Genomic DNA, 24,406 nt, shown 5'->3' with positions numbered 1-24,406 from the left:
TTTGACACTTAATAGGCACTTACCTTAGTCGTTTTTGTTATTTTACCTCTTGAGAAAGCATGTGCTCTTTGTTTCAGAATGTTAACATGAGGTGAAAACAAACGTCTTTTTTGAACCAAGTTGCACTTTTTTAAAGGCACCGGATTGGTGGAACGACCCAACTATCAGGAAATAACACAGAAACAAATCTGACCTTTACAGTGTTATTTTCATCAGCTGTTGTATAATATGATACAAAACACAGACAAAACATCATTTTGACTGCACTGGGCCTTTAAACCCTCTGTAGCCTGATTCACACTACCAGGCCAAACCGAGCCAAAGCCAGCTGTATTAGGCCAGCCTGGTTCCTTGTTCACCATAGTTGCTGGAACCGTGCTGGAAAGGACAACGTGGGGAAAAAATATTTGAGCCAGCACAGCATGGTTGGGGTGGGCCCTATTGTGTGAATCAGGTACAAGGCCTGGACATTCCCACCACCGCCTAACTACTCAATAGCTTCGTCAGATGGCACCACTGATGTCCTAGCTCTCTTTGTCCACTAGATGGAGTCATCTTTTCAGTTTTTTGCTGCCTTGTCTTCAATGATCTTGAACAAGCCGTCACTTATCACAATGCTAATGAGACAGTCTCTTACAGTGTCATCAGACTGTCATTTTGCTGTGATTGACATAATAGATGACATGATTAATGACACAGGATTAAAGGAAAGAACCCAGGCAATCCTCCCCACTAAAGTTGATGGCTTTGGAGAACAGTAAAAAATGAGCAAAATCTTTCACATGGGCCACATTCAGTTGCCAAACGTTGTCGAACGCTGCAGATCAAAATGCCACGAATAGAGCCGATGTGATTCCTTATTGTACATGTCAGAGAGGCATGTTTGTTTTACATGGCCTATTTATATCTGCCATATAACGAATGACCCAATTATCAACCAGTCAATAATTAACCAATCAATCAATCAAACCAATCAATCATCTTCCCTTTAGAATGTGAAAGACGATGGGCAGCATGTGTGGAGACTGAAGCACTTCAACAAGCCGGCCTACTGTAACCTGTGTCTGAACATGCTTATAGGTCTGGGCAAGCAAGGGCTGTGCTGCTCATGTGAGTATGGTAACAGTAACAGTTGTTTCCCCATGTCTACTCTCATTTTTGCCATTCCATGCACTTTTTCATCATTAAGAAGGCATTTTTGTGATCCAAATCGCCCCCTGAAAATGTGAATCTCCAACCTCAATTTAATGTTTGCTATTTTTTACTTGTTTTTGTGATTTTTTTTGTTGTTGTCAAAATGTGTGTTCCACCTCTCCCAGTCTGCAAGTACACTGTCCATGAGCGCTGTGTGGCCCGTGCTCCTCTGTCGTGCATCAAAACCTACGTGAAGAGCAAGAAAAACATAGAGGTGCATCCAATTGGAGTGTTTACTAATCGGCACGCTCGGATCAGCGATGCTCCACGGAGCTTAGATCCAGGGCTCCTTCCCCACTAATGGAATTAAACAAGTCATTCTGATATTAAGCATAGCTAATTACAATATTTAGTCTGGTTTAAATACATGCCCAATACACAAACAACATTGTTACATTTTTCTTTCTTTCTTTCTTTCTTTACTATTATGGATATCTCACTTGTTTTCTGTTCTGCTTTCCTCCTCTGTTTCTCTCTGTTTCTCGCTCCACAGGTGATGCACCATTTCTGGGTGGAGGGAAACTGCCCGACCAAGTGTGACAAGTGTCACAAAACCATTAAGTGTTACCAGGGTCTGACTGGGCTTCACTGTGTGTGGTGCCAAATCACGGTACACCCCCCCCCCCCCCACCCCCCAGGAGAATCAGCCACCTCCTCATTATTTTCCACTGTATCTTGCTGTTTATGATTTATTTTCTGCACCTTTTATCCGAGTCCTCTCACTTTACCAATTTACACCAAGTAAGAGTTATTTCCAGTATTCTGCTAATGGAAAATAAACCACAGTTAAAATGTGTTTTGATATCAGTCTTTTTTAAATAAACCCAATGTTGGGAGTTGTGTTTTTGTAAATTACACAACATGCTCTTGCTTTTTACTCAACAGCACTTGGCGTTTAGCTAAAAATAATTCTACATAGCTGATACAAACTGAACGTTATATTTTATTGCCCCCATACATTTTAAAGGAACTGAACTCTAATATCAAATTACAAATGACAATCAAATGAAAGGTAACACTGAATAATATGTTATGATCTTGAATGTCACCCTGATACTAATATGGTTGTAATTGATTCCCCTCATCCAGCTTCATAATAAGTGTGCCTCCCATGTGAAACCTGAGTGTGACTGTGGACCACTGAAGGACCATGTCCTGCCCCCCAACACAATCTGTCCTGTTATACTGGTGAATTTAACTTTCAACATGATACCATATTCTGCTTATATACAAATTTACCACAGGATAGCTTTATCATACGTAGATCACAGTTTCCCATATTTTTGATAACGTGCATTAGATTGTTTTCAAGATGTCTGTGCACTTTGACCCCCAGGAAAGACAGTCTATGGTGAGGAAAGATTCCAGATCCAGCCAATCAGGGGGCAGAGGGAAGATGCAGAGAGCCAACTCAGTCACAGTGGATGGCCAAGGACTACAGGTGACAATCCAAACATTTTTCTTTTTCTTCTATAGAAGCACCAGGATAACATTTAGTAGAATTTAGTGAAAAATGTGTACTTTAAATTGAAATTTCGAATCTAACCACAATTTAGACTTTGATGGGCGCAGGATAATATAAAATTACTCTGTTAGGATTAATATGAGATTAGTTTCTACTGGTGAACAAAACAAGAATCAGCTCCATCCAAATCCTCCCTAATATCTAACAGACAGACAACCGGTGACAATCAACCTGAATCATCTCCCCGCCACATCCATCTCTGCCCTCTCCGGCTAACCAGCATAATAATCAGGATTATTATTTATAATTAGAGGAAGTAATGGATCACTCCTGGCTGGACAGGGAGCTCATTAATCCACCGCTCGGCCTGCTGGGATAGCAGACGGAGAGTTAAGAGCTTCATCTGTGTCAGGGAGCTGCACGGGCGCACTGTCACCGCCGCCCGCCACTGAGCGGCAGGAAGGCCAACTCGTAGGCTACAGCCTGCGATTAGGGCTTGTTTTGTTTATGCCTCGCCTCAGCCCTGGCTGCCTCCTCTGTGGTAGAGGCCTACTGCTTCTCTCTAGCCACTGCTCTACCAGAGGTAGCGATAGAGGGGCTTGTCTCTAAGGATGGCCCCCGTGTCACTCAAGACTCAAACTGCTTCTCCCAATCAGGAGATGGTGATGGTTATAACTTGAATTAGGAGGGGTATTGTTCAGTTGATTTCCTGGGATTTTGTTGGGTTTTGTCTGTGGTTCACATGAGAAATGTTTGAACTTTTAATTGTCGATACCAGTAACTAGAATATATATAAATATACATATTTTTTATTTACAGTTTATAATAATGATTTTACGCTATACTTTAACGTAAGATCAGCCTACTACATTATAAGCAATTGGACTGAAATCGTGTTTTGATATATTTTCCTATAGATCACAACAATAGAGGGAACTCATCCTCTGCTAGTGTTTGTGAATCCAAAGAGTGGAGGGAAGCAGGGCGACAGGTAAGCACACTCTCTCCCCACGCTCTACCTCTCTGTAAAAAGCCATTCTCAGAACTGCTCTTCAATCAAAGAGCTGCGTAGCCCGGCTGCACACGGAGTGCTCAAGGCTTAGTTAGTCAAATAGAAACACAATGACATGTACCTACGGACTCCTGCCTGGTTCAGCAGAGGTTCTTAGATGGCGCCGTCGTTGACTGTCACATCCCTGGTGGTCAGTGTATAGGTTAGACCTCCTTCTTTAAACCAGGGCCTAATTGGGTTATTACTGAACATATTCATTCTACTCCTTATTACTCCAGTCCTCATTTGTTTAAATGATGAGATCAAAATATGACTTCAGCCAGTTGATATAATGAAATGTAAATGAAAATGAATTAGTCTTTCTAATGACTTCTTCCTATAGCCCTCCCAGTTGCTGACAATGACACTGGGATAGGGCATTGGAGCTGTCAATCATACTGTAGCAAAACGGCATACAGACAATGTACAGGGGTTCAGTTTATCACATTTCAGTTAAGTGTTCGCATTTGGACTTTTCTTCACAATCCAGATGTTCTGTGGTAGCTGTAAGGGGGAGATGTTTCATTAGGTTTCTGTGGGTCAACTCAACACTGTATTGCTGGTTGTCACAATTTCATCCTCTTCTTTCTTCCTTTCCTTGTCTCTCCTCTCCTCTCCTCCAGGATCTACAGAAAATTCCAGTACCTCTTAAACCCTCGGCAGGTATACAACCTGGCCAAGAACGGACCCATGCCTGGGTAAGTTCTGCTCTAATCATCTCACACAGACTCCGCAACATCACCTAAAGTGCACAGAACACTCTACAGTCATGATTCAACTATCATTATTATCCTCAAGTTACATGTGGAATCAGAGTGGTGGATGAGCGACTGTTTACAAAGCCCTAATGTATTCCGCTGTTGCCCAGTCATAATATCCAACATCTCATGCAAGGGAGGTCTCTCAATTTGAGCCTCTCACTCAATCAGGATTCATATGCAGACGTGATTGAAAGGTGAGATCAGAGATCACAAGCAGTGAGACAACAACACTGTGCTTGAGTCTAGTAGTGGTTACAGTGGGTGGCAATAGCGATATATTGTGAGTGACGCGAGGCATGTTGATGTGTGATCACGCATACCGCTGTAGGCTGCACAGGCATGGGTCTGGGGTTGTTGGACTATCCGTGTCTATGGTTAAGAAGATGAGCAGGTCATGTCGATGCACAAGGTTCTGCCCCTTTTGTTTTAGACACATGACTTTGGGAGCATTCTGAAATGCAGGAACACGTCACTGCCGTGCTCTAATGTTGCTTGATTTTGATTAGGTTTTGAAAGCAGAATGTAAGTGGTTTGCGAAGAGGGAAAACTTTTGTAGACGGTTTTGTTTGTGCTCATAATTACAGTGGCCCAGAGGGGCAAAACAATTGCTTTACTCCATAGATCTATCTTACACAGTCGTAAGATTTGAAATTGACCTTGTCGGCCATATTGTGTCTTCGCTGTTGATTCTCTATGTTTGGAGCTTTGCTGGCTGGGAAGGCCATGTTTATTGACGAGGCTCTTAGAGACGTGTTGCGCTCAGAAGAAGCCTCTCTCTATCTTTAGCTGGGAACATTCCAGATGACCTTGCCCGGCTGTAACCTTGTTAATATTTGGTGAAGTGTATGTAATGCGGTTGGCATTAACAAGGTGACTGGTCACCGTGGCCACTAGCAGGCTGAGGCAGTTGCACACACTGCTGTCAATTAGCACTAGCGCTAACGCAATTAGCCCAAATTAAGTGTTTGTTTCTTGGTATTTAAATATCCCCAAAGTTGCCTTTCATGTTCGCGGCCGTCTGTTTTGCACCTAATACGGTTTGCAGTCCCAGTTGGAGAGTAATTGAGCGAATAATTTATCCGCCATATGAGGTTTGGAGGCTCCCTCATTCAGTTAGGGCTTTGTTATTGTGAAGGAACGGAAGAAGTTGGACTGAACATTGGCCATCTTGATCCGATTAGCCTCTGAACAGACTAGCTGGCTGAAGGAATAATTGTCAATGTGATCTGTGTTATTTTGTGAGATTATAGGGGCCTTTGCAGAGCCGCTCCAGTGCATCAGAGTTACAGTATAGATGTGAGATAAAATAGGGATAAGTATGGAGATCAAACACTTCCAGTACCTTTGAATAAGATGGCCTTGAATTTACTATTGGACAAAATGGTACATTCTTTCAGGGCAGAATGTCTAAAGATTTTAATGAATTTATAGTAGATAAAGAAAATATTATGTTTCTCTCTGAAAGGGGATTATTTCATGCATTACATGAATGGTATTGTGTATATGATTTTTTTGGTTGTGTTCAAGGTTGAATTTCTTCCGAGAGGTCCCAGATTTCAGAGTGTTAGCTTGTGGTGGGGATGGGACAGTCGGTTGGATTCTGGATTTCATAGGTGAGTGGGCACTTCCACTGCCACACCAGTGTTACACTGGTGAACAGACTGGTGAACACATCCTGGTATACACTAGTGAGTATACTAGTGGGATGAATGGAACTAGCCCCAAGCATGAATTTGGTCCTTACAATTTCATAATAAAAATGGTATTTACATTCTAAATATAACAACTTTTGCATTATAACAGTTTTCCTCTTTCCTTAACATTTCATTGTGCTCTCTTCAAAACCTTGTGCTGTACTGTCCAATCTTTTGTGTGTTTTGATTATTATAATGTTGTATTACTTTGCTGAAATAAACAGTGCTCTCGTTATTTTGCAAGAAATCATCAAATATACTTTTATGATTTGTATATAAATATTTTCATTACGTCCAAGCCTGCGTATTCAAGGGAGGTAAAATAGGGTGATTATGTGAGTTCAAAATCGGCATATTAGTCGCCATTTGAGAAACAGCCTGCCTGAAGTCAATTTTTTCTCGAAGACATATTCCTTGTTCTGCCTTTAAAAATTGCCTCAATTTTTTATCAATCAAAACAAAGAGAAGTAATAACATGGACAGAATGAATGCTACAGTACTCCAGAAATAGCCTGTGAGACTGGACATTCACGTCGAGTCAAGGTCTATCTGTTGTTGCACAGATTTTAGATTTGAGTGATGGTCAGATAACCTGCACTGACTGAGATTTGTTTTTTTTTTTTTTACTCAGAGACCTGGGCAAATCAAAGTGAAATCAAATCAAATAAAGATACAGTATATTAAAGTGGATTCGTGTTCAGTTTTGTTGTTGTGGTCAGAATGTGGGGGTGTGGTCCTCTGTAGCTCAGTTGGTAGAGCATGGAGCTTGCAACGCCACGATAGTAGGTTTGATTCCCAGGACCACCCGTACGTAAAATGCTTTATTTAACTAGGCAAGTCAGTTAAGAACAAATTCTTATTTACAATGACGGCCTACCCCGGCCAAACCCGGACGACACTGGGCCAATTGTGCGCCGCGCTATGGAACTCCCAATCACGGCCGGTTGTGATACAGCCTGGAATCGAACCAGGATCTGTAGTGAGACTCTAGCACTGAGATGTGATGCCTTAGACTGCTGCGCCACTCGGGAGCCCTGCTTGACTGTAAAGTTGCTCTGGATAAAAGTGTCTGATAAATGGCATAGTAGTAATACTAAAGTAGGATGTTTTTGTTGCACCTCTTGTGTAGATAAGGCCAATCTGGACAGGAACCCCCCTGTGTGTGTACTTCCCCTTGGAACAGGAAATGACCTGGCAAGGTGTCTGCGATGGGGAGGAGGTATGTTTAGCAATTTAATGACCCAAAGTGTGCAAAAAATGTTTAAGGAATTATATTATTCCTCTTAAATGAAGGAAACATAAATGTGTGTACTCTATTTTTTTTGTCCAATTACATGATTCATGATATTGAATTTAGATTTGACTAAATTTTATTTTGTCTATGTTTTCATGTAGGAATAAATCAGTATAAATAAATAAAAAAGTCCTGAGAATAATGTTATATTAAAATACTATAATGTGTTTTAGCTTATGTTCTGAGGTATTATCTACGACATAAGCTAACCTACTTTGTTTCTGTGTTAGGTTATGAGGGAGAGAGCATTCTGAACATACTGAGGGACATAGAGAACAGCTCTGAGGTGATGTTGGACCGCTGGAAGATTGACGTCACACCCACAGACAAAGAAGAGAAGGGAGACCCTGTGCCTTACAGCATCGTCAACAACTATTTCTCCATTGGGGTGGTGAGTTGCCTACACTAATATACAGAGCATTTGTCACATTAAAGGCATAGTTAAGCGGTTTGAAAAATGTGTTTCCTAATACAAGCAAATCTTGGCAGTGGCTGTTTGAACAAAACGAACGTGTAGATTGCAGTCGCTCCATGTCCATAGATGGCTTTCAAGATAAGTAAACACATATCTAAATATCTAAAACTTATCCCTTTGAGCAAGAACAGTGGGTCAACAAACTGGACTAGTCAATAGGAGAGGGGCCATGTTAGATCTAAGGCTCTCCCCTAAAACAACAAGGCTGACAACTTCATGCTTATCGTGAATCATCCATTTCAATCGAATAATCTATATAAAGTCCTCAATTGGATAACACTGTATACCGAATTTAAAGCAGCAACGTAATCATATGTTCTTCTAAGTAATCTTACTCATTTTGATCAAATGCTAGATAATAAGCCTTTATTGAGATGTGCTTAAACTTAAACCACCTCTGGTTGAAGAATATGTAGTATGTTGTGCATCTGCGTGGTGTTACGCACCTTTAAACTCGTCTACAGCAGAGTCAGGCCCATCTCTGTCCATCTTCAACATAATGACACTGATTACACCCTGCTCATGTGGGTCATTACTGATAAATGTCAGGGGAAATATGGTAATTGACATTTGCAGGTTGGGAGACGCCGGCATCTTGGTGTTGTGACATTCGAACATGACGGGGAAATGAGTGATGCATGTCCTTACAAATGTTAGTCAAATAAATGCCTTTGCTTTGTCCCGTATTGACGAAGGTAGGTCCACTTAACAGACGAAGGGGTCTTAAGCATTGGAATAAATAAAGATCATTTCTCTCATAATTCCTCAATATTCGTCATGGCTTGAGGCAAAACATATACAGATATTGCAATACCCTTCTACCAAACAACAATAGTAGTAGCCTTAGCAGAAGTATTACTTTAAGCCATTGCAAACAATCGTCTTTGTTGTTATAACACTATTTTCATGGCCTTCTAACAGTGGGATTAGTATCTAACGAACGTGTTGACAAATGAAGTTGTTTGCCCAGGATTAGGAAGATTCTGAGCTCTCGATGGAATTGAGTGTGATATATTTTGTGTCACATTTCACATCAAATATAGCTTTCCGTTGGGGGGGGAAAAAAAACACAGAATACAATAAAGATTACAAAACAAGTCAAGCTAATAATTACCTCAGAAATTATGCAGATGAAGAAAGATTGTTTCTGTAATGACATTTCTGTAGACTCAAACTCGGAGGATCAGTAGTAACCAAAAGGGTTCACTATGTCGAGCCACAGAAAAGTGTAATCATAAGCATCTTATTCTTGGATTTCAAACATTTTATGTAGAGTGTGCACATTTTTTTCATTTAACAATTCTAAGCATTGTGTCACAGGTTGGCATTTATTGGCATTATTGCATTGGAGGCAGCTCTGCAGAACGGTTACTGGCTGGCACAGCCACAAAGTCATAATATCTGATTTGAAACCTAACCTTAAATTAAGACAAAAAATATCATTTTTGTTGTCCTGAATTTTTACAATATAGCCAATTTGGACTTTGCAGCTAGTGGAAATTGCTAATTTCTGTCTCCAGGGCAAGATTTATGACAATAAGCATCAACCTGCCATTGCATCAGGCATTAAAGGTGGCTAGGGCATTGCACAAACCGAAAGGCGTCTGTTTGAACTTGTACAAGCCCAGGGGTCGGTGAATGAATGGGTAAAAGTGTTGGATGGGGAGAGTATATTTCAAAACGTACCATTCCTGTCAAACTTCACAAAGTACTAGGATCACCTACAACTTCCTCTTCCATTTTTACAAGATTTACACCAAACTCAAGTCATAAAGTCTTCCCAATAGACCATCATCCGACCACATCGTCAACTATTGTAGCACACCTCCTGTTCCTATCCTTCCAATCCAGCCATTCCGTCCAGTTGAATGGAATTAATGGCGCCATCCCTTTATGAGGACGTTAAAGTGACGTGAAGTGTAATGATCTCAATCAGGGCTTAGTGTGCTGAGGGACAGACCTAATCACAGAGGAGGTCCTAAGATGATGCAGTCAGTTCGTCTAATGACCCAGGCTCGCATGTCAAAGTCATTACTCTCCCGGTGAAGGAGAGTCATCAGCTGCCTGAGCACCACTCATAATTGGACTAAACTTTGAGCTATGAGGGCATATTACATTACACATGTACTGTATTAATTTGGGTGCCAGAGTTTTACAATGGTAATTATTTGAAGGCGGCCCCAAGATGAGTGAGAGGGAGCGTGAGAGAGAGACTTCATTGTCCGACTGCTGTTTGGGGATTGAGGTTGAAGATGTTTGTATCATCAGTTCAGATGATCTACTGTTAATGTCCTCTTAATGTACATATGAACTTGCTCTACATTACATTGGCCCTAAGTGACAAAGTAGCTTTAGTGGAATGTAGTTGCAGTAGCAGTCCATCTAGTTACAGTTCGAGACTGACGGGAACTTCTACAGGGAGTTTAGGAACTTCTACAGGCGCACCATTGAGAGCACTCTGTCGGGCTGTATCACCGCCTGGAACTGCACCGTCCGGGACTGAAGGGCTTTCCAGAGGGTGCTGGCATCCAGAGCACCTGGTGTCACACGAAGGCCAAGAAGATCATCGAGTACCCTAGCCACCCGAGCCACGGCCTGTTCACCCCGCCACAATCTGGAGACAGTACAAGTGCATCAAAGCTGGGACAGAGAAACAGCTTCTATCTCCAGGCCATCAGACTGTTAAATAGTCACTACTAGCTGGCCTCTGCCCAGTGTCCTGCCCTGAACTTTAGTCACTGTTACAACCCGGCTAACACCCAGTACTCAAGACTGCTGCCCTATGTACATAGTCAGTGATAACTGGTCCCTTTAATAATGTTTACATATTGTTTTATCTACTTCTTATGTATATACTGTATTCTAGTCAAGGCACGTCCTATATAACTACTACTGTACACACATTTTCCATTCATATACTGTCCATAATGTCTGTACACACCAATGTCTATACACACCGGACTCTAACATTGCTCATTCTAATATTTCTATATTTCTTAATTCCTTTATTTGTATTTTTTGGATTAGCGTGTATTGTTTTGCACTGCTGGAGCTAGGAACATAAGTGTTTCGCTACACTCGTGATAACATCTGCATGATATGTGTATGCGACCAATAAAATTTGCTTTGATTTGATTCAACATACCGTATACAGGATTATAGTGTACCTTCTTCAATTTGGAGGTTACTTGAAGTGGATCCTCCCTGGTTTCTGAGCTGCAGTATATTTTCAAACAACTCCTCCTTCCTTTCGCTCTCTCGTTTTCAGTTATTGTCCTGTTTGTAAGAAAATCAAGTTCTAATCTTTCAGATATATCCATCATCTCACCTCTTCTGGCTCATGTTGAAGATAAATAGAGTCTGCGGGGATCTTGGAAATTCTTTGGTCTTTATTTAACAGCATCTTGAAAAGACATCTCCTACATGTTGTACTGAGAGCTAGCAGGGGGTCCTCTCTGTGGCTGGCGTTTCAATAGAGCCACTCAACATAGAGCGGGTCAAAACAGATTGCTCAAGTGGGGGGGGATAGGAACAAACCCTAAAAGTTTCCTGAAGTTTTCCCCCCTTTTTGTGGTTGACGACTGTTCGTCAGTTGTTGTTTTTACTTGGCAATCATCGTGACTCACAAAGACCATTGTCAATTCTGGCCCAGGGGTAGTATACTTTTTGGTAGCATTTCATAGAACACACAGATTTTTCAACAAACATGCACAAATTTACTTACTCCTTAGATTCTCTTGATTAATAGAATAGCTGTCAATCTCACAGTCTGTCATTCTCATCACACATGCCTGCACGCAAACACACACCCAACACTGCCAGTGAGTCTACCAATGTGGTAGACTTCTAGCCCCGGGTCAGAGAGAGAGAGTCAGAGAGAGAGAGTCAGAGAGAGAGAGTCAGAGAGAGAGAGAGTCAGAGAGAGAGAGAGTCAGAGAGAGAGAGTCAGAGAGAGAGAGAGAGAGAGAGAGAGAGAGAGAGAGAGAGAGAGAGAGAGAGAAGAGAGAGAGAGAGAGAGAGAGAGAGAGAGAGAGAGAGAGAGAGAGAGAGAGAGAGAGAAAACAAGTTGGTTGCCAGGGGAGCCGGCAGCATCCTGTACGTTGGGAGCTGTGATTACGAGCAATGTGTGTTTAATTAATTAGCCTGTGTGGAAAGACGGCGTGCTGTTCGTCAAGCTCTCTGTCAATACCCTCATCCCTGGCTCAAACCTCAACCACCGCCCGCCTTCCAGTTGGCCAGGAATTCAAAAACACCCTGGTTCTGTTTAGGCATATCAATATGCATCGGGCATATGTGTCGTTTTTTGGGTGCAATAGAAAGTTGGCTGAGATGCTTATCAGCAGAGGGGAAGAAGTTGACTTTAATTGGTGTTAAAAAGCCATCGTATTGGTTTTAGTACCAACATCTTGCCTGTATTTTGCGACATCTTTATATCTCATCAATTAATTAATTGAAATAACAATATCCCAAATAGAAATCTAAACTATTTTAGTTGTGTAGCTTATTTCAAAACACACCTACTCATTCCAGGGTTTTTCTTTATTTTTACTATTTTCTACATTGTAGAATAATAGTGAATACCTGAAAACTATGAAATAACACATATGGAATCATGTATCAACCAAAAAAGTGGAAAAATGGAATGAGTAGGTGTGTTCATTGGTGTCCATTGGTTAATAGGCCTTTTCCACTGTATAAATGAGTATCAAAATAAAAGTCATTGCTGAATCCATGTTATTTTCTCTCCCTTATTTAGGATGCTTCCATTGCACATCGGTTCCACATGATGAGGGAGAGACACCCTGAACGCTTTAACAGCAGGTATGTGTTGTTGGGTTTTAACCAACACTTCACCAACACCGCATGTTAACTCCTCCCCCCCCTGTTGATTGTCAGCACCTGTGAAGCTGCCACTTCTAACTGGTATGTGGTTAGCACTGGTATTTCCTCCCCCCTCTCTCTCTCCTCGTACTTTAGCCCATCTCTTACTGAATTTATTTTGTTTACTACAAATATATGTATGAGTCGAGAGGATTTTGCATTGATACAAGGGGGACTTTTAGATTGTTTGATTGGTCAATGTATACAGTGGGTTCTGTCAAAGTATATAGTTCAAACATACTAGGGATGGTTCTGAAGTTTAACATTCATTTAGCAATATGGGGGGAAAAAGTGGCATTCAAAACCTCTGGTAGTGTGACATCTATGAACGCTCTAAAAACATGGCCGGAACCCTCATTGCAATAGACTCTTCTTCTTCTTTTTTCAGTAGTCACTTGATACAGTAAATGGACTTGTCTCATATTTAGCATCTGTGATTACCTTAAATAGATGTGTTCACCTTTGGAGATGAACAAATGTGGCATCTATGTTCCCATCAATATTTAACACGACCAATACGTCTCCACTAGCAGTAGGGAGTAATGGCGTGGGTAATTGAATTTGCTTGGGTAGTTTGACATCATGCGTGTGTCGGAGTGATGACACACAGTCTCCTAATAATCCCATTTGTACTCATTTATCATGTTTACTCTGACTTTAGTTCAACATACAGCAAACTATCATCCAAAGGTTCGTTTGGGATACGTGATCTGCAAGGGTTGCTGCAGTGCAAAGAGATATATGTGAGAGAACTCAAATGTTCCTTACATTGCAGTTTGTGTTTTTACTGAACAGTATGTGTATGTAACAGTACATATTGATACACAGGACAAAAAGAATGTATACAAAGACATCAAATATATTGTTTTATACCATTTTAAGCCCATGTGAAAAATGATTGAGATATTTAAAGAAAATTATACCATCTGTTATTTGAATTCAATGAATAATTTACAGGAGGGAATGGGTTTAGGATCTCTCTATTACACACTATCCTTGCCAATTGAATAATGCATGATTATAGTTTTTCAAGGTAGCGTATATTTTGTTGGATTTGTCCAAGGGGCTCATGTCCATTGCAAGTAGAATGCAACTTATCATGGAGCCATTTCCTTCCGAGTGTATGAACAGTGTTCAATAGCAAGTATAAGGCAGAGAACACTGTCTGTACAGGATAGAACATTTAGGTCTGTGTAAAGCCAACACCAAGATACATGAAAGTGCACAGCAGTCTTAACTCAAAAACACAGCCTGACACACATTCCCACATGTCACAGTTGAACTGCACATCACTGACTCTTCCAAAATCAGATATATTCACCATCTCTCAGTTACTGTATTAGAGTCTTTCAGCAGCCATCAGGCCTGGCACCGGAGGCTGCTACTAAGTTACAATGAGTGGAAGAAGCATTCCCCCCCATCGAAATCACAACCGACTCTGCACTCCTTTCCTCATTTATTTCTCTGTCTTTCTCTCTTTCTTCAGAGCATGTCAATTACATTTGTCGTCGGGTTGACCTTAAAGAAGACATACATATTTGATCAGGTTTAATTAGCAACAAAATAATGGCATATTGTTTTTTAAATTATGGAATGAGGGGATTTGGTTGATGAATGTAATGAATGCTGGGGCCGGGCCGGGGGTGACTCCCTCTCTGTTTTGGCACCTCTGGGCGATTATGAGGGAGAATGTGTGAAGATTTGACACATCGGCAGATAGATTCATTTACTGACTGCAGCCTGACCAAGAGGTGATAATGAGGTCGAGGATTAAAAGTAAGACAATCAGTCGACCCGTGACGACGCCACACACTACCTCCCTCTGCCTAGTTCAAACATACTGCTCCTTTTTCTCTCTCTTGTTACTGATCTCCCATGTAATTACACACTAATCTCTGCCTCAGCAAGAGAGAGAGAAAGTAAGGGAGAGGGGGGGAGAAAGAGAGAGAGATGGAGAGAAAGAAAAATACACGATTATAGCGAGATAGACTTTGTCGTCGTCTTTGCCTTTGTACCCTCAAAAGCAGTTACACTTTCAGCCAATTTCAATAATCTGTTAGCAACAGTTCAATAGCCACCGACACGGGTCTGTGTTCTAAGCCTGAGGTATTGTATATGATGTATGGCAGTCTATTACTATTACTACTACTGTCTTAAGCACTGGTTCTATTACCACTCTCCCTTATGTAGCCTGTGGCTGTTCTGTTGAACCATTCCGGCGTTAACCTTTCCTGGAGGCACAGGGAAGCCCAGGCATGGAGCGCTCTTTAGCATAATGAGTGTGTTCATCAAAGCCTGCCGTGTGTGCAGGGCCCACTGGATCCACTCGCACACTGCCACACACACTCCCAAACCGCTTCCCCGCAGGGCCCCTGTGGACCCGGGCAGAGGCCGCCCTCGGACCTCATTTGAGGATGAAATCGTTTGTCTGACCAGGATGTCATCTATAATTAATGGCCACTTGTGAGTGTAATTTAGAGAGATCTCACCTGTGGCCCTGTCCCCAGCCCAGCGTGAATGTACACACAGTCACACACATGCGCATACGCAGGCGAGTGAGCGCATACATATACTGTACACACAAAGATAAACAAACGCACACACTCACTAATGCATGGACATACACACACACACACACACAACCGTATCCTATATAAACATAGTTTCACACTTGTCTGGACCTCAGAAGTGAGCCACCAGTCTTCTTCAGTAAATTCCATAAACTCTCATTCAAACTGGTTGGTATGTAATATTTCATATGATACTTCTATACAGGCTTAGAAAGAAAAGGTGTAGAACCCTTTTGGGTTCCAGATATCACCTTTTGGGGTTCCATTTCGAACCGTTTCCATAGAGGGTGATACATGGAACCAAAATGGATTCTGCCTAGAACCATAAACGGTTCTCCTATAGGGACATCCATTGAACCCTTTTGTTCTAAGATTGTAGATGAAAGCCCTATAGTAGTCTCAATGCCCTCTGATTTCTCACATTGTAGCAACAGCTCTTACTGTCCAAGACCCCAACCACATATTGACTCCCCATCACTCCTCCAAAAGTCTCCTAGTCCCTGTTGTGTCCCCCATCCTCTGTCGAGCCCCCATAGCCCCTGCAGAGCCACCAGCTGGCTACACGGTTTCCTTCTCACACCTTCCCACCAGCAGTATGTTCACGTCTAGGGTGAGAGATAACAGACAGAAAATAATGTACATTAAATAAATAGATAGTTTTTAGATTTTATGTGTCTGATTATTGTAGTCCCTATGTTATAACAATTGATAGGACCATATCCCTTACAAGCCATTCTGTTACTTCAGTATATTTATTGTGATGAATCTAGGATTATTTGTATTTTGATATTGGACCAAAAAAACAAGACCCCTCTTTATAAACTCCGCAAAAAAAGTAACATCCCTTTTTCAGGACTGTCTTTCAAAGATAATTTCGTAAAAATCCAAATAACCTCATAGATCTTCATTGTAAAGGGTTTAAACACTGTTTCCCATGCTTGTTCAATGACCCATAAACAATTAATGAACATGCACCTGTGGAACAGTCGTTAAGACACTAACAGCTTACAGACGGTAGGCAATTAAGGTCACAGTTATGAAAACTTAGGACACTAAAGAGGCCTTTCTACTGACTCTGAAAAACACCAAAAGAAAGATGCCCAGGGTCCTTGCTCATCTGCGTGAACGTGCCTTAGGCATGCTGCAAGGAGGCATGAGGACTGCAGATGTGGCCAGGGCAATAAATTGCAATGTCCGTACTATTAGATGCCTAAGACAGCTGATCGTCCTTGCAGTGGCAGACCACATGTAACAACACCTGCCCAGGATCGGTACATCCGAACATCACACCTGCAGGACAGTTACAGGATGGCAACAACAACTGCCCGAGTTACACCAGGAATGCACAATCCCTCATCAGTGCTCAGACTGTCCTCAATAGGCTGAGAGAGGCTGGACTGAGGGCTTGTAGGCCTGTTGTAAGGCAAGTCCTCACCAGACATCACCGGCAACAACGTCGCCTATGGGCACAAACCCACCGTCGCTGGACCAGACAGGACTGGCAAAAAGTGCTCTTCACTGACGAGTCGCGGTTTTGTCTCACCAGGGGTGATGGTCGGATTTGCGTTTATGGCGTTACACCGAGGCCTGTACTCTGGAGCGGGATCGATTTGGAGGTGGAGGGTCCGTCAGTCTGTCATGGTCTGGGGCGGTGTGTCACAGCATCATCGGACTGAGCTTGTTGTCATTGCAGGCAATCTCAATGCTGTGTGTTACAGGGAAGACATCCTCCTCCCTCATGTGGTGCCCTTCTTGCAGACTCATCCTGCCATGACCCTCCAGCATGACAATGCCATCAGCCATACTGCTCGTTCTGTGCGTGACTTCCTGCAAGACAGGAATGTCAGTGTTCTGCCATGGCCAGCAAAGAGCCTGGATCTCAATCCCATTGAGCACGTCTGGGACCTGTTGGATCGAAGGGTGAGTGCTCGGGCCATTCTCCCCAGAAATGTCCTGGAGCTTGCAGGTGCCTTGATGGAAGAGTGGGGTAACATCTCACAGCAAGTCACTGGCAAATCTGGTGCAGTCCATGAGGAGAAGATGCACTGCAGTACTTAATGCAGCTGGTGGCCACACCAGATACTGACTGTTGCTTTTAATTTTGATCCCCCCTTTTTTCAGGGACACATTATTCAATTTCTGTTAGCCACATTTCTGTGGAACTTGTTCAGTTTATGTCTCAGTTGTTGAATGTTGTTATGTTCATACAAATATTTACATATCTTAAGTTTGCTGAAAATAAACGCAGTTGACAGTGAGAGGACTTTTCTTTTTTTTTGCTGAGTTTAGTATGAGCTGAGCTTTGCAACAGAAAAGTTCCAATGACAAGGACAATTTTTTATAAACTCAGATAAAATGATTAGAGCTATCCCAGCAAACCGGGAACATTCCCAGAACATTAGCTAAGATTCCCATTAAGTTCTAGTTAGGGTTTTATTAACATTATGATGATAACATCACAAAAACATGAAAATAATGTTTTTGATAACATTTAATTAAATGGATGAAATGAAATGCTCTGTGTCTATATCACTTTGTAGTTGGCCAACAACACAATCTTCAAATGCAAATTGCCATTAAATCTATAGGGAAACATAATCGGGATGTATTCCAATCTGCTTTCTTATGCTTCAAGGAACTAGAAATATGTGTACTGAGAATGTTGTGATAATATTAGGTAAAACTTTAATATAACATTTTCTAAATGTTCTTGACATTTTCTGAGGGCTTCCAAGACAATGTTGGTCTGGAGGCGAAAGAAACTCACAGCTGTTTAGGCGAGGTGCTGGCTAGCGGAGTAGAACACTTGAAAAAGATAAGGCGAGCCGCACACTCTGGGAGTTCAGATGCAAAAATGTAATAACCAATGTTTCGAAAGACAAGCTGTCTTCATCAGGGTACCTCCAAGACCAGGTCAAATATATCTTGTGTGAACATCAATGGAATAGTATGCTAAACCTAAAACAAATAAAAGTAATAAAAACAGACTCATTTGCAAATTGTGGAACATTGTGGTTATGTTCTATGCAGCCTTTTAAGTACAATATGTGAGAATCACAAGAATATTCTTGCAACATCCCAGACAACTCCCATAACTTAATACAATGTTCTGGAAACCTTTAAAAAAAAATGGACCAGGTGTTTTGTCAACATTCTTAAAACATTAAGGGAATGTCGTGTCCAACCTAACTTAAACATTGTATAAACGTCATCACAACTGATCATATATTGTACCCACACTGTTCCCATAACCTAATTAAATGTTCTGGGAACCTTTAAAGAACTCGCACGCTGTTCTGTCAACATTCTTGCAACACCAAAGGAACGTTTTGTGCACCCTGAGACAAACATTATTTGAATGTCAGCACAACTGGACAGTTTTAGTGTTTTGGGAACCTTGTGATATCCCCACAATGTTCCGACAATTTAATGAAACATTCTGGGAACCTTTAAAGAACAGGCTAAATGCGTTCTGGGAACGATCTTGCAACATCAGGCAAATGTTTCATACAAACATTGTATAATCATCAAGACTGAACCGTTTTTGTGTTATGAGAACAATTTTAGTTTGCTGGGATGATACTGATATTATAAATACACCCAGGGATACTTTTCTTGTAGTTCAAATACATTCATTGTACTGTTTTATTTGGAATATCTCTTTAAGAAAGGGGAGACAACACAACACAGGCCATTTTTCAAGCTGCCAGTCAGAGTTGTAGCACTTGGGGTGGTGTCATGTTAAACAAAACAGTGCATTGATGCAATGCACAAAGACTTGGTTATGTCAATGTGATATTTATCACCTCTGATCAAAAATAAATTAGTGTGAAAATAAGGTCATAGATCACGGGGGCTTAGATTAAGTGTCAGAGGGAAAAATCAATGGCTCTGTGCCTCGTGCTAACAGTGGACAGTAGAAAGAGCATTAAAGAGTATTACAAGGTGCTGTGGCCTGGGGATAGCCTCTGCATGCTACACTGAAGCCTGTTTGCCTTTGACACTTTTTAATACAGTGACGAGACAGGGGTTTATAAAGTAGATGAGTTGACTGATGAGGGGAGAACAGGGGCATAATACTGTGTTAAGTCTGCGCAGGGAGCTGCTTGCTTCAGTGGTTGGTGAAACCTGAGACCGTGTTGTCTTTTGACATTGCAGTTGTAGCTACAAATTGTCTCTCGTGCACTCAGTGGTGGAAAAAGTACCTTTCTTTGTTTATCTGATCTTCAAAATGAATTTACATTTGCAATATATTATAAGTTATGATATTATGGACACACTCTGGTTAATGAAACCCCTTTATATTCAAGTCAAACTTCTTGACCCACATTAAAAGTATCAGCCTGTTCAGACGATCATTTTCAGTTAATTCTCCATTGATCCTCAATGGCCATCTCATTGGAGCTTCTCCCTGTTCCAGCGGTGTTTCAGATCATGGTGCTGAGCGCCAGTCTATCAGCACATAAAGGATGGGAATCCGATGGGGCCAATGGGATGCTCCTAATTATCTAATGAGCAGGGAGATAAGGCCGTGATTTGTTGCCATGGCTCTCTTGTTAGGTTAAGTGGAGGGAATCGACAGGACAGTCAGATGTCGACTCTATCAATTCCATTTATTCCCATGTTTAACTACTACACAAAGTTGTAGACGCCAAAGTGCTGCGTTTTGGTTTTGGTTATATTGTACTGTAAAGAAGTCAATGTGTAGTAGTATATGTTGATTTTGACTTTATCTATTCCCTTGTTTAGCTACATTCAGTAGACTTGGGGACGACAAAGTGCTGCGTTTTGGTACTATAATTGTGAATTTGCTGTAACAACTACTGTATGTTTTTACAAGTCTTTTAGACATCCTAAGTGGAGGGAACAAACAGGACATTCGGATGTCAGCTATCTATTCCCATTTTTAACTACTACAAAGTCGACTTGAGACTCTAGAAAGTGCCATGTCTGGTTTTGGTTATATTGTACTGTATGTGCTGTGTGTACTGTATGTGCTGTGTGTACTGTATGTGCTGTGTTTTAGACATACTGTATTAAGCTTATTAAGCCTATTACTGTGATGATATGGGGTGCACTGTACAAAAAGGTAGTGCACGTCAGAGGAGATAAATAGCCTCTTGAGTTTGCCTCTCATGTAAACAGAGAGAAACTTTCCGCCTGGCAACCAAATAATACAGCTGCTTGGAGACCTGGGTAGTTCCCCTGTGTCTTAGAGGACGCAGTGCTTCAGATGTGCGAGGGCCTCTTGAAAATAACAAAAACAAACCCCCCAAAAAAATATTCGTCCAACAGCTCACTGCAGGTGTAAAGACTGCACATCGTTTAGTTTCAGTCACACCCCAAGTTGCTTTGTTTTTGAATAGGCCACCGCATTTGTTTGCTTGCAAATTATGCTCACGTCTGTATTTGTGTTTTGTCTACAACAGGAGTGTGTTTTCGTTCTCGGCTGTCACAGACACGTTTCTCAAGAGAAGGAACCAGACCTGGGTTAAAATAGGGGGGGGAGTTGTGCACTTTTGGGACTTTTCTATTAGTACATTTCAACAGGCAAGTTCAATCAACCACAATTTGAGTATTTTAAATGATTTCAAATCATATTTGAACCTAGGTCTGATAAGCACACAGATTTATGGTGAGGTTTGCACATGGAGCCCAGGGCAGCTGTTGGAAGTCATGTTAGAGAGATGCTAGATGTGTTATTGTGTAGTAGGCCCTCTCAGCATGCCCCATGTCTCCCTCCACTGTCTCTCTCTCTCTTTCGCTCTCTCTTTTGCTCTCCCTTTCTCTCCTTACTCCTCTCTTCCCGCACCTATTGACCATCTTGCACATTATAAATCAACATCGAGCCGGGCTATCCTGCAAGTGGCTAATGAAAGCTAATTTATAAAGCGGCTAAATGGTCCTGACAAAACTCCTAATGAGGAAATCAATAATTTAGTGATTGTTACTTTGCTTACACTAATACATCCCGCTAGTAAGGCTTTGATTCCTAGCGAAAAGAAGGCCATTTTTTATTGCATTCAGTTCTGCATGTCAGCACTGTTGTAAGGTTGTTTTTCTCTCTCTCCATGATGATAAATCATCTGTTGCGGTCTCTGGCTAAATTAACCAATGGCTGTGAGGTGTGCTTTCAAAGAAATCTCAAAAGAAAGTCAAGCATTTCGCTATAAAGAGACATTGGTGTTCATAAACTTTCTCGATATGGATGTGATGTGATGCTATGAATGTTAGAGCAGCATTCAGTCCACAATCAAATTAAATCAGATGTTATTGGTCACATACACATGGATAGCAGATGTTATTGCGAGTGTAGCAATGCTTGTGCTTCTAGTTCCGACAGTGAAGCAATATCTAACAAGTAATATTCTAACAATTCCACAACAACTACCTAATGGAATAAGGAATGGAATGGAATGAGAATATATACAGTTGAAGTCGGAGGTTTACATACACCTTAGCCAAATACATTTAAATTCAGTTTTTCACAATTCCTATTTAATCCTAGTAAAAATCCTCTGTCTTAGGTCTGTTAGGATCACCACTTTATTTTAAGAATGTGAAATGTCAGAATAATAGTAGAGAGAATGGTTTATTTCAGCTTTTATTTCTTTCATCACATTCCCAGTGGGTCAGACATTTACATACACTCAATTAGTATTTGGTAGCATTGCTTTAAATAGTTTTACTTGGGTCAAACATTTCGGGTAGCCTTCCACAAGCTTCCCACAATAAGTTGGGTGAATTTTGGCACATTCCTCGTGACAGAGCTGGTGTAACTGAGTCAGGTTTCTAGGCCACCTTGCTCGTGCACGCTTTTTCAGTTCTGCCCACAAATGTTCTATAGGATTGAGGTCAGGGCCTTGTTGACGGCCACTCCAATACCTTGCCTTTGTTGTACTTAAGCCATTTTGACACAACTTTGGAAGTATGCTTGGGGTCATTGTCCATTTGGAAGACCCATTTGTGAACAAGCTTTCACTTCCTGACTGATGTCTTCAATATATCCAATTTTCCTACCTCATGATGCCACCTATTTTGTGAAGTGCACCAGTCCCTCCTGCAGCAAAGCACCCCCACAACATGATGTAGCCACCCCCGTGCTTCACGGTTGGGCTGGTGTTCTTCGGCTTGCAAGCCTACCCCTTTTTCCTCCAAACAGAACGATGGTTATTATGGCCAAACAGTTCTATTTTTGTTTCATCCGACCAGAGGCCATTCCTCCAAAAAGTATGATCTTTGTCCCCATGTGCATTTGCAAACCATAGTCTGGCTATTTTTATGGCAGTTTTGGAGCAGTGGCTTCTTCCTTGCTGAGAGGCCTTTCAGGTTATGTTGATATAGGAATTATTTTACTGTGGATATAGATACTTTTGTATTCGTTGAAAAACGAGTTTTAATGACTCCTACCTAAGTGTATGTAAACTTCCGACTTCAACTGTAAATATATGGATGAGCAATGACAGAGCGACATGGGCTAAGATGCAATCGATAGTACAGAATACAGTATATACATTTGAGATGAGTAATGCAAGATATGTAAACATTATTAAAGTGGCATTATTAAAGTGACTAGTGTTCCATTTATTGAAGTGGCCAATGATTTCAAGTCTGTATGTAGGCAGCAGCCTCTCTGTGCTAGTGATGGCTGTTTAACAGTCTGATGGCCTTGAGATAGAAGCTGTTTTTCATTCTCTCGGTCCCAGCTTTGACACACCTGTACTGACCTTGCCTTCTGGATGGTAGCGGTGTGAACAGGCCGTGGCTCGGGTGGTTGTTGTCCTTGATGATCTTTTTGGCTTTCCTGTGACATCGGGTGCTGTAGGGATCCTGGAGGGCAGGTGTTGTGCCCCAGGTGATGCGTTGTGTAGACCACACAACCCTCTGGAGAGCCCTGCGGTTGTGGGTGGTGCAGTTGCCGTAACAGACGGTGATACAGCCCGACAGGATGCTCTCAATTGTGCATCTGTAAAAATTTGTGAGGTTTTTAGGTGACAAGCCAAATTTCTTCAGCCTCCTGAGGTTGATTAATGCCTCATTAAATTCACTTATTAAACTTAACTCCAATGTGTACTACATGTACAGTACAGAATCTACAAAGAGTAGCTAATATTCCTCAGACTGCTCCATCTGTTTTTGCCAGGGGAAGGAGGTTTGAACATCTTTCTTAGCACATCTTGATAGATATCTTCTTTCCCCACTTAATTCTTGCTCAAAGGGGGATGAGCTGTGAGTTATTATGAATCTTTCAAGGCTCACTAACTCTATGGGCAGAGTGCAATAAGTTGAGGCAAGTAATCTTTGCTGGCCAAACTGTGGCTACCAGAGCGTTTAGTAATATTGATTCACCTTGTAGGCCTTTTAAGCCTGGAGAGTCTATAAAAATCCTGTCTTCATAGAGATTTTTATTCTCTGTTCTGTATGTTCATTTCCCTTTGTGTATTAGGCCTACAGTTATCCATTCCCACTCAGCGGTCCACGTGGAGTATTTCAGAGTTTCTATTTGCTTTGTTTTACAGCTTGCTCTGTCTTAAGATGTAGCCTACATTCTGCACCAATCTTCAGATTAACATCTGGGACAGTATTCATAAAGCATCTCAGAGTAGGAGTGTTGGTCTAGGATCAGTTTGACCTTTTATATTGTAATGAATGGAGAGTGGGGACCAGATCCTAGATCTGCACTCCTGCTCTGAGACGCTTAATAAATACAAGCCGGCTCAGTAAAGTAAAAGCATACAGCTCTATACAGAGTATCACTCTGTTATAAAGACAGATGGTGACTCTAACTAGCAGGGTCATTGATCATCAGGCTTAGCTCTGGGATCATGTGTCCCTAGGAACCAGGAGCAGCACCCCAGTCCTCAGTTAATTGAAGGGCCAGTTAGATTACCCTCTCTCACCCCTTGCTGTGTTTTAATGCAAGGTACCCACCCCACATACGTTAGTGGTTAATGGGCTTTACGTTAGTCTTTGGGCTTCTAAGTGTGTGAGACATTATGATTAATGAGTGACGTTGTATGT

At 41.5% G+C, this 24,406-nt stretch overlaps 1 protein-coding gene across 3 annotated transcripts in view; it reads left to right on the top strand.

The window, feature by feature from the left end:
- The window catches only part of LOC112223025 (diacylglycerol kinase beta), a 58,757-nt gene that overhangs the window by 21,674 nt on the left and 12,677 nt on the right, over nt 1-24,406 (top strand). For all 3 annotated transcript variants that reach the window (XM_042312093.1, XM_042312096.1, XM_042312086.1), the window contains 11 exons: nt 993-1,110; nt 1,320-1,408; nt 1,688-1,804; nt 2,284-2,382; nt 2,531-2,635; nt 3,577-3,650; nt 4,334-4,408; nt 5,999-6,084; nt 7,295-7,384; nt 7,690-7,850; nt 12,691-12,755. In XM_042312093.1, coding sequence (XP_042168027.1) covers nt 993-1,110; nt 1,320-1,408; nt 1,688-1,804; nt 2,284-2,382; nt 2,531-2,635; nt 3,577-3,650; nt 4,334-4,408; nt 5,999-6,084; nt 7,295-7,384; nt 7,690-7,850; nt 12,691-12,755 — 1,079 coding nt within the window. The remainder of the gene's footprint in view (nt 1-992; nt 1,111-1,319; nt 1,409-1,687; nt 1,805-2,283; nt 2,383-2,530; nt 2,636-3,576; nt 3,651-4,333; nt 4,409-5,998; nt 6,085-7,294; nt 7,385-7,689; nt 7,851-12,690; nt 12,756-24,406) is intronic.

The sequence above is a fragment of the Oncorhynchus tshawytscha genome, linkage group LG03 (assembly GCF_018296145.1).
Source record: "Oncorhynchus tshawytscha isolate Ot180627B linkage group LG03, Otsh_v2.0, whole genome shotgun sequence".
Classification (NCBI taxonomy): Eukaryota; Metazoa; Chordata; class Actinopteri; order Salmoniformes; family Salmonidae; genus Oncorhynchus; species Oncorhynchus tshawytscha.
The sequence above is the reverse complement of the archived record's forward strand: the minus strand, read 5'-3'. Positions and strand labels throughout refer to the sequence as shown.